This window comes from Callorhinus ursinus, unplaced genomic scaffold (genome assembly GCF_003265705.2).
Source record: "Callorhinus ursinus isolate GAN/ISIS: 27379988/994484 unplaced genomic scaffold, GSC_fseal_2.0 scaffold50, whole genome shotgun sequence".
In the NCBI taxonomy this organism is placed as follows: domain Eukaryota; kingdom Metazoa; phylum Chordata; class Mammalia; order Carnivora; family Otariidae; genus Callorhinus; species Callorhinus ursinus.
Genome location: NW_027397112.1, coordinates 5,765,393 through 5,782,272, shown reverse-complemented (window position 1 = coordinate 5,782,272; position 16,880 = coordinate 5,765,393). Strand labels below are relative to the sequence as shown.

Sequence of the window (16,880 nt, the reverse complement as noted above, 5' to 3'; positions counted from 1 at the left end):
TGTTAGCACAGCATCTGACCTGTGGGAGCTGACATGTTAGCACAGCACCTGACCTGTGGGAGCTAACGTGTTAGCTTTGAGTTAGTATGCTGAGCACAGTAAGCAAGACTATGGAGGGATTTGGAACTAGGCAGAAGAATGTTAACCTTGACAGGGTTAAGAGATGGTCAGGCATTTATGTTTTTGGAGGTGGAAAATGGCAATAAAAAGATAGTCTTTGAGAAAAATCTGTCTTCCAGGGAGTTGCAGGGAGTTCACAGCCGGGAAAAATATGGAATCCCAGTGTGCAAAAATGAAGGCTGAAGTAAGAGTGCCTTCAAATAGAAATTGAAGGAACTTGGGCAACTAACCGGGACTGAGAATTGAAAGAGGGACAGCCCACGGAGGGCTGTGAGTTTAAACCCGGGTGGTGGCAGAAAAAGGGCTGTGTCACTGATGGACAGGACAGTGGGGAGGGAAGCTGGTGGAGGAGGAACACCATGAGTTTGGTCTTGGACTTGATAGTCTGAGATGATGGTGAGCAGCTGTGTGCACACAGAGACAGTGGGAGACACCGCACCAGAGGACATGCGAGATGTGTGTGGAGATGAGCTTTAGGGCCCTCAGCAGGAAGGTCCTTGCTGGAGCTGGGGGCCACTGCCCACGGGACAGGGGACAGTGGTGTCATGGTGCGCACTCCACCTCTAACACCCAACTCAAGATCTCACTGCCCCAAAGTGCTTCCTTCATGATCTCTCTCTCGCTCATGGTCGTCACTGGCATCATATTACCACTGAATCTGTCTCACACAGAAATGTATTTTCTCTCTTCCTTTCCATATATTTTAATTCTGCTCCGTCTGTCCCCCGCCCCTTGGTTAATGACAGCCCCCAGCCACCTCCGCAGGGAGCCCCGTAGCCATTCCTTTATCTGTCTTCTCTCTTTGCCGGCACATCCCTTCTTCAGTTTTAATAGAGGAGACATTTCACGGTTTGTTGGAATGAATGCTGCAGGCTCAAGGGATCACGTGTGTGACTGATTAGCCGTTGTAAGAAAGTCGAAATTGAAATGAATGACTTATGGGTGCTCCCTCTTCCCTGGGCTTTTGCAGAAGAGGGGTGGTCTGCAAGACGTCAACACTTTTCACTCTGTTGCCCTCTTCCATGATCCTGAAACATCCTAGCTGTGGTTCTTGAACTTGATCCTCAGTTTCTACTACCTGAGATAAGAACCTGTGCTTTGGATTTCCTGAGTAGAAAAATACTGGCTACTTGAAGAGGAGACATGGGTCAGGTCAGGAGGGTCTTTGTGTGACTAGGGAAACATAAGGTGCGTCAGGAGATGCCAGCTTCCTCAGGTCATAGTCTTGGAATAACATGATTTCTGTTCCTAGAACCTGTGTTAAGACCAGGAAACACCAACATTTTAAAAAGTGCATTTTTAGGACTTTTAAAGGAAGTTCTTTAGGAATTTTAAAAGCCTGAAAATAAGTGAGAAAAAGAGAAGAGAGATTAGGTAAAAGTTTCTTCTTCTTGGGTGAAAACACTATTCTTGTTTTTCATACTGGCCACAATAATTTTGCCTTTCATGCTGAATCAGTAGCCTGCTACATACTATAGCAATGGCTCACGTCCAAGTGCAATTTCTTATACATGTGGTTTGTTGCAACAAGGACTAGAAACTTTCCACCTGAAAGGATTCTTGCCTGATGTGAAGAGTAACACATGTATGGGGTTAACACCCCCAAAGATCTCCTTTTCTCCATACCAATATCACCAGAGACTGAATTATGAGGGTTAAAAAAGAAAAAAAATGTGCTTGCTTGGAATGTGAAAAAAAATTAAAAACCTGAATGTAGCCATAAAATTATATATATATATACTGTTGTGTTTTGAATACATTAGTGGCCTCTGCAGTGACTGTGGTTCTGGTTTTCTTTAGATCTCTAGTATGAGCCTGTTCTCCATTGCTGTAGAATCACTAATAAAACTTTCTTATGGTTTGTTATTCATCCTCGGTAGGTCTAAATGAAGAAATCACTTTGAAAGAAATCTTGACTGGCATTTCAGTTGAAGACTTGTTACTTTTGTTAATAGATTTAGCCTATTAAAAAAATAAAATCAGACAGGAGCTATAGTGGCCTCTGTAAATAGCCAGTGAGACCACCCAGGAAAAATGTCACTCTGCCATTGTGTCATCTTCGCTCCCCCCCAGAGTTAGATCTCCTCATCTGGGAGACAGGGCTTGGTCTTCCTGCTGTATCCCAGTTGTTCAAGATGTGCTTTAAAAAAAGTCTATAAATCTGACATAAAAGTAGTGAGATTTTGTTGCTTTTCTTTCATTTTCCCTAGCTTTCAGTTAGCAATAGTAGAAAATCATCTGCTCTTTCGGTGTCCGTTGACATGCCAAAGAAAACCGACTCATCAGAAATAATGTCGGCACCGTTTGTAAACTGAATCGAAGTAATGCTACTTACACAAATGTGGGCATTATTAAAAAGGCAATTAAGGTTTGGGGCGCCTGGGTGGCTCAGTCATTAAGTGGCTGCCTTCGGCTCAGGTCATGATCCCAGCGTCCTGGGATCGAGCCCCGCGTCGGGCACCCTGTTCTGCGGGAAGCCTCCTTCTCCCTCTCCCGCTCCCCATGCTTGTGTTCCCTCTCTCGCTGTGTCTCTCTGTCAAATAAATAAATAAAATCTTCAAAAAAAAAAAAGGCAATTAAGGTTTAAATGAGAGTCATGCCTATATCCCCTTCATAATTAGTGTCTCTTCCCTGTAGTCACAGATCAGGTGTCATTTCCGGTTGATAGATAAACCAGTCGGGATGATGGTTTATATCAAGATTTTATAATCTTAATAGATATTTTATGACACAAAGTTTTAAATCATCTTACATGTTTTAAATAGAAAACAGACCACTTCCATTAAAAAATAAACCTGGAATTTTACCGTCTGTAAATTATATCTTAATAAAAATATAAATAAGCCTTCCCTTTCCAATTATCTTCTCCTTAGGTCAAAATATGAACATCACTCCTTGCTTCCTTAACTTTATGTTCAGAATACACATGGGGAAGTCCTTCTATATCTCTCCTACCCATTGAATGATGAATGAATCATGTCTTCTCTGAAGTAAGATAGCAAATTCAAACCTCATGAAAGGAAGGATATGGTGACTTCATGTTTTTTAAGTAGGAAAAGCTTAACATTTTTTTTTAGCTCCTCATTATGGAAACTTTGAAACATACACAAAAGTAGGGGGAATAGTATGCAGAACCCCCATCTACCCATCAATTTTCAACAGTTTGCCAGGTGGACTTGTTTTGGGCAGCATCTTTGGTACAAATACTCGGCTTTTTTGCTTATTAAACTCCTTGGCTGTGCAGAGCTTGCTGCTAACGAGGCCCCTTCTGCATTTCACCCAGCAGAGGCTCATCTGCTTCCTCGTTTCATGACCACAGACCTCACCCAAAGTCTTCAAAATCAGTGACTTTGAGGACCCCAATTTTGTATTTATACAGGGCAAAACTTAATCCATGACTTTTTGGTCTACATATGCTTTACCCCAGTTTCTTCAAATAAAAGAACTCTACACTATTCAAGATTCCCTCTTCCCAGAGAACATGTAGAACACGGTCTATGGGAGAGAACCAAGGAGAGGGTCCATTTACCCTTTGCCCCTCAATGTACGGCAGGCTCAGAAAAATGTGCCCGTAGGCCTTGTGATGATTTGTGAAAAAGTCAGACATAGGCATTTTGCCAAAACTTGGCAACACAGGATGAGGCAGAATGTAAGCATAAAATGCATTAAATTTCAAGTCAGTAAGAACTGGTTTGAAAACTCTTAAAAAGCGGGAAGGCATACTCCTACAGTCTACCTAACAAAATGGAAGAGTTCACTCTGCTGACAGTGTTTCCAGAAGTGACTCAGGAGAGGGAAGCTTTTTCCTGTCGATTCTATTTTGATTAGAACGTAGTTTTCCAAATTTCTTACAATGGAGGTTTTGGTAAAGATGGGGAAGTAGAGAGTTTGAGATGATAGTCTCTGGTGAGAACCTGGAGGCCAGATATTCTGGGTGATGAGCTGAGGACAAATCTGCTTGCCCAGACAGCCTACTGAAAAAGGATCACAAGGTGATAGCTCTCATGGGCCAGAATGGATGCCCACCCCCACCTCCATCTGCAGAACTGGCCGAGAGGGCAAGGTCAGATCTCTAGAAAGTCTTCTGGTCACACCAAAAGACTAAGTCTGAAAGCCTCTGTCATATGCCTTGTATACTGGGAACATTCTGTCTATCTGTCTGTCTGTCTATCTATCTATCTATCTATCTATCTATCTATCTATCTATCCATCTGTCCATCTGTCCATCTATCTGTCTGTCTATCTATCCATCTGTCGATCGATCGATCTGTCTATCTATCTATCTATCTATCTATCTATCTATCTATCTATCTATCCATCTGTCCATCTATCTATCTGTCTGTCTATCTATCCATCTGTCCATCCATCTATCTAAGCAATCTCTCCACCCACTGTGGGGCCCAAACTCATGACCCCAAGATCGAGAGTCGTACACTCCTCTGACTAAGCCAGCCAGATGCCCCCTTTCTTTCTTATCACTATAGCACAGGGTTTCTCCCTTCCAATGACTTTTTCCTTCATAAAATAACTTGTTAACCACTTTATAATTGAAACGAACTCTTTTGTGTCATTTATTCATTATTAAAAGGCACGTATCTGCCATCATTTCATGTTTGTTTAATTGAGAACTGCCAGAGAAACTTTGGTTTTTAATAAGACTACAAATAAGTCCTTAATGCATGATTTTACAAGTTGAGTGCTTTGCTTTGAATCGTGTTTATACATTTTATGAAAATAACATCAACTCTAGTACTCTTTCTTTCCCCCCAAACCAACAGCCAAGCTCTAGTACTGACGCAGGTGCCATTTAATGGGGACGTTAGCCACCAGCCCTTCTCCTCACCCCGCGAAGTCCATTGCCATGTATAATCTTTCAGACTTTAATTTGCCCTAATTATTTTCATATTTTAAACAAACAAATCAAATTATCTTATAACATGCTCCCTTTTAAAGAGTGTGGTATACCCTCATTGTCCTTGCAAAGCTTATTATGTCATTTACATTTTTCTTCTGGAAAGTGTCGTTCTTTCTTCCCGACCACCACAAAGCACTCTGAAAGTCGGCACAGTGTAGCTTCCTACAGCAAGCTGACTTACGTGGCATTTAAAGGCAAGTTTAATTGGGAGAAAAGAACTGCCTTTTCAGTAATGATGCAAGTTAACACAGCAGAGCTGAGAGATAAGGAATAATTTTGCAGAATAAACAGTTTAACCGTGCAAGTTGGATTTTGTTTTATATTTGTGATCCAATGTTGGACATTCTGTTCTTTCATTATTACGGGCTTTTCTCAGGAATAAACCAAAAGTTGTGATTGTGTGTGTGTGTGTGTGTGTGTGTGTGTGTGTGTGTGTGTGTGTCAAATGTCAGATCTGAAGGCTTTTGAATAAAGAAGCCACAACTCGAAAGAATGTTCCTTCTTGTACTGATTGAGTAATTGTGGTCACTTTCACACTGTCCTTATGTCAGATTCTGAGGTTGGAACTCTAATGGCCTAATAATTTTTTAGAATATGAGACCAGGAACAGCTGCCAATATAAACCATCATTTTCCTTTCATCTAAGTACATCTGAACTTTTTTGAAAGTGGTATATTATTTGGTTACTTTTCAATTTTTTAAACTGATATTTAACAGATAATAAAAGTAATTTCTAGACATACTGCTTTCTCTGATTAACCTTCAAAGGGTCACATCTTACATCTTTAAATTATGAGCGAGTTTGAAAAATGGTACCTTTTTAAAAAGCAAGTGTAATTTCACTTCTAGTTTGATAATATTGATAAAATATGTTTGACTTAGTCTTTTTACTGTGTGGAGTGTGGAGAAAGGATCAGATGTAATTCTGTGACCTGTCCTGTTAGGAACGCTTTCAGCTAGAGTCCCGTAAGGCTCAATTCTCAGCCACCCCCTGCCCCCCAAGTTCTCACCGGCCCCCTTGGTCTCCTCCCCCTCTGCCCGCTCTTCTGTGGGCTGTGAGCCAGGAGTCAGATTCTCGAACGTCTTCTCTTTCGACTTACTGCCCCAAGGAAGTGCCCCGTTTGCACCTAGTCTGAGACCCCTCTCCGCTGCTCAGAACCCCCTCCCAGTGGGACTTGTCCCCTGTGAAGTCCCACCAGCACCTTAAACTCAACTTGTCAAAAACCAGCCGGCCCCCACTGCTCTGGCTCCTTGTCCCTCCAGTAGTTCACGGTGTCTATTCTGTGGTCGTCCAGCGTCAAAGCCTTGTGGTACCTCGAAGGCCCTCTTTCCCTCGACGCCCCGTTCATGATTCCGCCACCGACACCCCCGGCCCTCCTTCAAACCTTCCTGTCCCGTCTGGCCTGTGCTTTCGCGGCAGCCTCCTTCCTTGAGCCCTGGCTTCACTCTGCAGACTCAGTCGCTCACAATTCAAGGGAAAAAACATCGGGGCATGAACAGGGCCAAAAACTGCCACGGGATGGGGAAGAAACCTGGCTTCTGGCTTGGGCATTTGGGAGGGAACAAGTGACTGATGAAAACGGACTCAGGAGTGTGGAGGGGACAGCTGGCCGGTGTGACGGGGATGCCCAGAGGGTAGAGAGGAGGACAGGGGACGCTGCGTGTGGCCGCTCCCAGGGTCTGCTGCCGCACTAGGAGGAGGGAGATGAGACAGGAGGCAGGGAGCAATGTTTTGTTTAAGACAACAGAGGTGCACATCTCCTTTATTTTCTTCTATGAAATAAAAATAACTAGGGGCGCCTGGGTGGCTCAGTCGGTTGAACATCGGACTCTTGGTTTCAGCTCAGGTCATGATCTCAGGGTCGTCCGGCTCCGCGCTCAGCGGGGAGTCTGCTTGAGGATTCTCTCCCTCTCCCTCTGCCCCTCACCCCCCACCGTGCATGTGCACGAGCACATGCTCTCTCTCTCTCTCTCAAATAAATAAATAAATCTTTAAAAAAATAAAGTTAAAAATTAAAACTAAAAAAAAATACAGGAAGTGGTGTATTTTTTATTGTGGCAGAAAGCAGACAATATATGTAACAATAATGTCATCTATATACATATATATGTCTAGATATAGATATTTGGAAGGTACAGTTGTATCTTCTGTGTTTCGAGAAACATAATAACCTTTAATTGAATGTGCTGCATTCAGGACGTTTGGAAGCCCTGATGATTAAAGTACATTTCCTCAGGGAGGATAGCTCAAATATTTATTAGCTCCTTCCACAAACATGAATTCAGCGTCAAGTGTGTGCCAGGCGTCGAGCTGGTCTGGTGCTAGGCTTGCAGGCCTGAGCGGGGGAGAGCCCCGATGTCTCTGCACGGACACGGACGCTGATTCTCTGAAGCACTAGAAGGATAAAAGCCCAGAGGAGTCCATTCTTAGTTCTCAGGATTGATGCCATCAAGCAGAGCAGGTGGGGCAGCTTGCAGGCAAAGAAAAGAGAAAAATAGGTACAGAGGGAGAAGGAGGCAGCGCGAGTAAAAACGTACAGAATGTGAAGTTAGTGTTTTAAAATTCTAGTCCAGTGCCTGAGAACAGGCCATGGGGACCTGAGCAGGCTATGGAACCTCGCCGAGCCTCATTTCTGTGCTCTCCAATGCAGAGGAAGCAGCACCTACTGCCCAGGATTGCAGTGAGGGTTAAAAATATACCGCACACAGTCAGTGATATTGATCCTGGCCACGGCCCCGCAGCAGGACTCCGAGGCTTCACGGGGCTCAGCCTGGCCAGAGCCAGAAGACAGAGGTCCCTGCAAGCGACACTCAGGACTTTGAGCTGTATCTCAGGGACGCTGGAGTCTTCTTCAAACATTTCAGTGGGGCACTAACATAATTAGATTTCGGTTTAAGATGATCACTCTGACAGCAGGATGAGGGTGGATGGGAGAGCAGGAAAGCCTGGGAACAAAAAAACATGCAAACATTCCATTCTTCCCACTACAGTAATCCTTCCTCTCCCCGATGATGCCATCGGAGAAGCGGATACGATCCTATTTATTGGTAGCTACCAAAAGGAAAAAAGAAACTGCGACTTGACCAACAAACATAGGAACAGTTACATTCCCAGACCACAATACCAGAATTGTAAACAAGAAGACCTTCAAGCTCATTGGCAGACTTGGTTGAATTGGGGATTTTTATAGTCAGGCGTAATATCAAAGAGCCCCTAAAGCTTTTAACCTCATCCTCAGACCTTTGTACTTTTTAAATTAGTGGTTCTTGGCCTGGGGTTCAGCCGTGGATGGGCTTCAGGCAATCTGTAGACTCCCTGAAATCAAAGACCGAATCATACGCATACTTTTTCCACGTGGGGAGTGACCACATCCCATCAGACACTGGCTTGCTGGATCTAGAACCCCAGAGAAGGTGAGGAACCACTGTGTATATCTGTATGTAGATATACCTAGCTGCAGCCCAACATCTTTGCTTGGATGTGTAATGGGCATCCCAGACCTAACGTAACGCATCACAAGCTAAACAGATGTCTGCTCCGACCCCTCCCCTGCCTTCCCCAACTGCCGCCTTCTACCTGCTCAAGCCAAAATCCTGGGGATCTTTTTATTTCCATGCTCTGCATCCACCTCTTGGGGCTGGCACTCTATCTTCAAACCCCCAACTGCTACCACCCACCACCCTGGTCCATTTCCCCATCGTCCTTCCCCAGTATGTTTCAATGCCTCTACCCTGCCTCCCTGCTTCTGCCCTTACCCCTTTTCCATATATTCCTCATAGCAACTAAAGCAACACTTGCCCATACTCTCCAGTAGCCTTCTTTCTACCTCTGAATAAAATCTAAGTTTTTATTTGCCCTCTGAGGCTTTGCGTGACTTAATGTGACTTGGCACCTACGATGTCCCTGATGGTTTGGCTCCCCCTGTGCCCACTCTCCATGCTGAATCGAACACGCCACCTCAGGGCCTTTGCACATACAGTGTCCCTTGCTTGGAAGGCTCTGTCTGCAGATGTCCATGACTTGCTCTCTCTCCTCCTTCCAGTCTTTGCTCAAGTCTTCTTGGACCACCAGCTTAATATTGCAATACCTTCCCCGGCCTCAATCCAGAATATTCTCCTGCCCTGCTTTATTTCTCTTCTACACTTATCTGCTGCTTACACTTATTTGCTTATTGTCCACCCCCCAATGTAATATAAGCTTCATGAGAACAGGGAATTTTTTGTTGTCTGGTTTCTTTTACTCTTCTATCGCGAGTGCCTATCACAGTTCTTGACACATAGCAGGAAGTCCGTTGTCTTGATTGAATGAATTTTGTTTTGAGAATTTATTTGGTACCTTTGCAGTTACCATGCCATGTGTCCTTCTCCCTGTAACTTTCTGTATATCATATCCATAATTACGTCAGATTGTTTGAGTGCATTCTATTTCTTTTCGACTTCCCCTCTTTACTTAAAATAGTGATGGAGGCAATGATGATTATTGATCTCACAGTTCCTAAATTTCCCATGTTAACTTGAATTCTGTTTCCAGCAGCCACTTGACCACTGAAAGAGCTTCTCTCCGTACACTTCTTACTGGCTCCTCAAATTCCACACCATCCTTCATGACTTAATAAAGAAATTCCTTTAAGGTTACTATTAGTATAATTTGGAAACCTATCATGTTAGTCCGACATTACAATTGCTAGGCTGTCACAATACTTCTCAGAGTGCAGCGTACCTTGCAGGTGGACTAGAGAGCTACATTCATTAGCGATAGCTTTATGCTTCATTGCATGCTTGTGGCTCTGTGCTGGGAATATCAGAGACATTTTTATAAACAGAGCTGACACCTGCTAATGTGTCTGTCTTCTGTTTGGCATTTGTGATACTGGTTATTCCTAAAGCAGAAAACACCTGGGCGTCACCTTAAAAGTCTGGTTTTGTTTGCCTGAGCTCCGAGGAAGAGCAGTAATGGCTCGAATCGAGGCCTTTCTAATGCCAGTTCAGGTGGCAAGACTTCGTTTCGAGGACGCGAATTTTTAACATGTACGTGTTTATCTTACACCGTTTCAGGCTTTACAAGACGAACTAGAAAACCGCGCTAACCAGGTGCGATGCACAGAGAAGAAACTACAGCACAAGGAACTAGAGTCACAGGAACAGGTAGGCACTCCCCGCTGCCGCTGGGCCCAGTTGGCGGGCTTCCGGTCTCCAGGCCAAGCCGCTTCCATGCTTCCGGTTGCCCCTGGGTGCGCTGGCTGCGAGCAGCAGAATACCCCACCCCTAGCTGGCGGAAGCGGCTTGGGGACTGATTAGCTCCCATGACCGGAACTCTGCCGGTAGGGCAGGCCCTGCTTCTCTGCCATTCCCGTGGCCCCACCTCCCGTGATGGCTTCATCCCAGAAGCAATCCAAAGGGGCTGTTGCAGCTCCAAGCATCCCCTGCAGACCTGGCAGTGTCCAGAATGCCCTTCGGAAGAGTAAGAAGATCTTTCCCAGAACGACTGCCGCCCCCCCAATGCTTCCCTTCACATCTCATTGGCCAGAACCGGTCACGTGCTCAGCCTGGCCTGTCCAATCCCTGGCAAGAGGACTCAGAGGCCCAAACTAGCCTAGACCGATCGGGATGCACCTACTGGTGAGGGACTAGGAGAGGAAGGATGGCCTGGACCAAGAAGGGGGGAAATGGATGCTGAGTATGCAGCCGGCAGTGGCTGCCACGTCATCACACGCAGATGTATGGACATCCTCGTACTCACGTAAACCAGATTTTCTTTCTTTTTTTTTTTTTAAGATTTTATTTATTTGAGAGAGCGAGACTGAGAGAGAGAGAGCACATGAGAGGGGGGAGGGTCAGAGGGAGAAGCAGACTCCCCGCGGAGCAGGGAGCCCGATGCGGGACTCGATCCCGGGACTCCAGGATCATGACCTGAGCCGAAGGCAGTCGCTCAACCAACTGAGCCACCCAGGCGCCCAACCAGATTTTCTTTTGAACTTTACTTTTCCCCCCGCTTTCCATTATGTTGATGAAATAAGTCTAAAATAACCAGAATAATCTGGCTGTGACGGTAGCTAATGACCTATTTTGTTTTTAAATGACAGGATTATTTTCATCCAGTTCTTCTGGTTATAGTGAATTATTCTTTGTGGTAATTTTGACAGCTTAAACTAAAAAGTCAACAACGTTATCGATAGAGATTGTGAGTCTTGATGAAACCTTTGATAAACGCATTTTCCCCAGCCATTGGGTAGAGGGTTGCTAACGTTCTCCTAAGTGCCACCAGCCTTTGTGCACGGAAGGTGCCATAGGTATTGACAGATTCTCACACTTTAGTTGTCTCGTAGAAACATTAGGTTAGATAATTAAGACCTTGTGGGAAGAGTAAACACTGAAGTACGGCTAAGAGGGAAACTTTTTTCATCTTTGCAGATGTTGACAAACAGGAACTGAGGTAGGGGATTGCACAAAATGGCAAACGTGAGCATCTAGTAGATGCTGAATATTACCTATTAGTGAATTGACTTGACCTCCCATAATTCCTTCCTACTCTCCGATCTGTATCCTGTGTAACATACATGCCATGTATCTATGTATATATCATGTCTTATACAATATGCCTGAGTATGTGTGTATGTGCACATACATGGATATACATGAATTTCCTAGAGCCTAATGTACAGTCAAAACAGGATCACAATGTAAGATGATACTAGGATGAAACATTTAATAATAGCTACACTCGATCAAAGGCACGAAGGTGACAGACACTGTCCGAGACGCGATACGCACGGTAGTTCCCTTGTCGTGATAATAACCACATTGGGCCAGGACTGTCATCCTCGTTTCACCGAGGGCACGCTAAAACCCGGAGAGGCTGAGTAACTCGTCCAAGCTCACATGAGTAGTGACTAGTGGAAGTGGATTCAAAGCCGGATGTATCCGAATTCTGAACCCTTCCTTCTAACATGACATTTCTGGTGAATAAAAAGGCTGCACAGCAGTGACGAACGGTTGCAGATACCTGGTACGGTGGCAAATGCCGCTAACCCTCCGTGGGCAGAGCGCAGCAAGGAGCAAAGGCGACCACAGCCGAGCAGATTTGGCTGCAGATGACGACGGCTCATGGGACGGCAGCGTAGTGTTCAGCTGCAGCCCGCATACGCCTGCTTGTCGCGGAAGGGCGGCTGAGCTCACTCCGTCTGAGATGCTCAGAACTAGAAGACCAGCTGCTTAAAGGCAGGAAATGGTGCTCCCTCCTGGGGCTCCTCCAATTTGTGATAAAATATGACTTAAGGTAGAATTTTGTTGACATCACTCTAATTCGTGGCAAAACTTCACACAGAAAATTCCATAATATATTGAGAGTAGGGAAATTAAGAAATCCCAAATGAACAATAGGGAAGGATTCAGGGGCCATTTTCTGTCTTTTTTTATTGACTTCTTTTTGATCATCAAAGTTGCTTTCATCTTTGTAGTGACAATGGCTTTTTAGACTATGTCTTGCACTAATTCCTGATATCTTCTGTTAGGGCTACAGTTTACCAGAGAAATGTCAGGAAATACCCATGGGTAAAACTGAGTATTTCGTAATCATTGCAACCATAAAATGTTGAATTCTTTCCACAAGATCCTAGGGTGTGGCTAGGATTCGATGCCAATTGTTTCAGCAAAACTCAAGAGCAAATAATGGGCACATAATAAATCCTATTCCTCTATCTTTCCCTTAATTTAACTTTGGTTTTATCTAAATTTGACCCATGGCCCCCTTTCAACTTGTGACACTAATGGAAATAGTCAAAAATAATTACAAGTATCACCATGGACATTTTGTAGGGTCTCCTTATAGATGAGCTTACTTAGGATATTTCAAATGTCGAAATTGTTGTGTAGCGTTTTCTTTTTTGCATCTGTCAAAGCAACTGTAGGACCAGTAGCCAGCCTGACATCAGCCTATCAAATAATCAGAACAGCTTCTTGGAACTTTCTTCTCTTTCTTTTCGACCAAATATTATTATCCTGATACTCGTTGCACAAAGAATCAAAATTGAGACTGGCAGAATTACAAAAGACAATTTCCTGGCCTTCCTTTTTTAACTTGCTTGCTTAAAAAAAAAAAAAAAAGTTTAAACTGTTTCTGTTTTTCATTTAAGAAAAATTCCTGTGTTTTGAGTCTATAAAAACAAAAAATGAATGAGGCATTTTGAAAGTTATGTTTTTAATTAAAAACAAAAAGCTGCTTCTCATCAGGTCTTGATGGGTGGTATTCTTGCTGTCCACCCCTTGCCTGCGCGCCATCACCTCTCCCCTCACCCCGGGGGCTGCAGTCAACGGAGTCACCAAAGAAGGCTTGTTCACCCATAGTTCCAAAGGGTTAATGTGCTCTGATGCACCTTCAAGATAACACAGATAAAATGAGAAGAATACTAATTTTCTAAGTCAGCCCTATAGAAGCACGTTTCCTATAATCCACAAGTAACAAAGTAATTTAAAAATCATCCTTATTTTTCTCCATACCAGGAGTTAATAAATTTCGAATTCTAGATTAGATCGAGCAAGAAAAGGGGATCAGAACTCTGAGCGAACTTCCTCAATGTGCAAGGAAACGAAGCCATCGGAAAAGGAAGGGAATCCCTAACATGGTAGTGGTGGACCTAGGGTAGGACTGCTCCCACCTGTGTGCTAGGTGGTCACTCGCAGGAAATTATTTTCCATTATATGGAGCACTCTGTAAAATGGATAAATGCCACGCATCTCTTAGGTTCAGATATGTGTAAAACTAAATCTCATTCATGGGAGCAGATAAGATTTCATTGTTTGCAATGACACTGAGTAATTTGCTAGCCGTGGCCAAGATAATTTGGTCTGATAAATTACAGAAAAGAGAGGGAAGAAAAGAAATAGTCTAACATTTTACTTGGTATTTTTAACACTATACAAAGCAATATTTATCACAAAGTCCCCAAACAATGTCTGATAATAACATACATGGGACAAAACCCCTCCTTTGACCTGAGTATCTTAAGTTTTGAAAGTATGAGTAGCTTTGATTACATTGGTTACACAGTTTCTCAGAAGATGATTTTAAATAAGTTAGTAAAAAAAACAATACCTTCAAGATCCAATAAATAAAGCATAATGCAGCGCATTTCACTCGCAGGGTCATACTTTTTTTTGCACAACGTTTCATTCTTTTGATAGGCATATTATGCCAGGCAGTGATCAGTACTGAGAAGACACAAAGATGAATAAGTCATAGTTCTTGTCCTCAAGGAGCTTACAGTCGAGTAGAGCAGAGAACAAATGTGTAAAAGGGACTCCAGGCATGGAATTTAAAGGAGGGTTTTTTTTTTCTTCTAACTGGCATAAAGGCTCAAACTCAAAAGATGCAGAAAGAACACGCACATTGGTACTGCTGTCCCTCTTCCCCAAGGGGAAGGGACCGAAAGATCTCTAGCTGGTAAAAGGGTAGGGTCTACCTCCCCAGGCAGGGCTTGGAGGCAGGCAGTGGTTTCAGGAGCCTGTGATCTTCAAGGGTACCAGGTCCTTGCTGAACGGTTGGGGCAGGGGTGGCGGGGGAGAGTAGTACTTCTGCCAGCTTCTCATGGAGCACGTGGGCCCCTACCTCATCTTGTTGCCTGGGGCTGCCCTTGGAGAGCCTGTCTGGTTTTATGGCTAGCATTTTGGGGCAGCCAGCTGGTTTAGTTCCAGTCGTATCTGGTGTGCCCAGGCATGAAGGGTCTGGACTGCGCTGACACAAGTAATTCATAAATTGTCTTAAAATATAGAGCAAAGACAACCTACTGAATGGGAAAAGCTATTTGCAAACGATATATCCTATAATGGCTAACATCCAAAATATATAAAGAACTTATACGACTCAACACCAAAATAACCCAAGCCATCTCATTAAAAAATGGGCAGAGGACCTGAATAGACATTTCTCCAAAGAAGACATCCAGATGGCCATCAGACACATGAAAAGATGCTCAACATCACTCATCATCAGGGAACTGCAAATCAGACCACAATAAGATATTACCTCACACCTGTCAGAATGGCTGGAAGCAAAAAGACAAGAAATAACAAGTGTGGCAAGGATGTGGAGAAAAAGGAACCCTCATGCACTGTTGGTGGGAATGCAAACTAGAGCAGCCACTCAGGAGAATAGTGTGGAGGTTCCTCAAACAATTAAAAATAGAATTACCATATAATGCAGTAATTCTACTTCTGGGTATTTGCCTAAAGAAAACAAAAATACTAATTCAAAAGGATAAATGCCCCCCTATGTTTATTGCAGCATTATTTACAATAGCCAAGATATGGGAGCAACGTAAGTGTCAATCAGTAGAAGAATGGATAAGGAAAATATGACTTATATATGTGAGAAGAGAGAGTATGTGAGAAAGGAAGAGAGAAATTGGAATCCATATGAAATATATACAAATGGAATATATACAATGGAATAAATGCTCTCTCTCTATATGTGTGTGTGTGTACACACACACACACACACACACACACACACACACACACAGAGTGGAATATTACACAGCCATAAAAAGTGATGAGATCATGCCATTGGCAACAACATGGATGAACCTAGAGGGTTTTATGCTAAATGAAGTAAGACTGAGAAAGACAAATACCATATGATTTCACTTATGTGGATCCTAAAGAAACAAAACGAATAAACAAACAAAAAGCAGAATCAGACCTATAACAGAGAACAAACTGGTGGTTTGTTCAGGGGATGGGGAGGGGCATGGGGGATGGGCAAAATGGGTGCAGGGGGCAGGGAGATAGAGGCTTCCAGTTATGGAATGAATAAGTCATGGGAATAAAAGGCACAGCATAAGAAATGTAGTAAATATACTATAATAGCATTGTATGGTAACAGATGGTAGCTACACTTGTGGTGAGCATAGCATAATGTATAAACTTGTCAAGTCACTATCTTGTACACCTGAAACTAATGGAACATTGTGTGTCAACTATACTAAAAAAATTGGAAGATTATTAAAAAGTGCAAAAACTAAATCATGTAATATATATTATATATGCAAATATATACTGGATATAAAATCCAGTCACACTTAACATTTCAGTCACAGCTTTGTAGCAGCTCACTGTCTAACCACATCAATTAATTTAGGAGAGAATCTAGTGAACAAGACAGTCACAGATAATTGTGTGTGTTTGAGGAGGGAACAAAGGTTGGCCCAGAGACCCCTACCAAGACATGGGGAGGAGAATAAGGAGAGGCTTCAAGGACTAGTATGATCCAACAGAGAAGCACCACTGCTTCTAGGTCAATCTTTGTCACTACAGTCATGTGTTCTTGGGCAAGTCACTTAACCTTTCTGGATATCAGGTTCATAAAATGTCAGTAATAATACCCTTCCACAGGATTGATGTGAACATCAAAACAAGATACTGTGTGAGAAATACTTCAAAAAGTATAAAACATAATGCAGATGAAATGTGTGTCATTACCGTTGTCCATAGAGTACAAGGGGACAGGTGACCTAGGCATTAGGGAGGAAAGACATTTGGAACAGAAAGAGGGAAGATGTGAAGCAGAATGCGGGCTCAGAAGGTTCAGGGAATAGTGACTAATATCTTGGTCAGAGGGTAGCATCAGTGAAGAGGAGAATAAGACCAGAGCGTTAGCTGGGCTCATTTCATCCATTCAAAAAAAAGAACAAGCCTGTGTTAATCACCTGTTCTTTACCAAGCACTGCGCTATGTGTTAGGAGCATTGGTGGCTAATCTTGGATGCGGTGCTAAGGAAATCCATCATTGGTCAGAAAGCAGTTGTCGGCCACTGAGGATTTTTGCCCTTTAACTGGGTAGTGTTCTATGA

General features: G+C 43.4%; 1 protein-coding gene across 10 annotated transcripts in view; it reads left to right on the top strand.

Moving 5' to 3' along the window:
- Positions 1 to 16,880, top strand: part of CEP112 (centrosomal protein 112) — a 456,418-nt gene that overhangs the window by 400,036 nt on the left and 39,502 nt on the right. For all 10 annotated transcript variants that reach the window (XM_025889895.2, XM_073883235.1, XM_025889894.2 and 7 more), the window contains one exon: positions 10,091 to 10,180. In XM_025889895.2, coding sequence (XP_025745680.1) covers positions 10,091 to 10,180 — 90 coding nt within the window. The remainder of the gene's footprint in view (positions 1 to 10,090; positions 10,181 to 16,880) is intronic.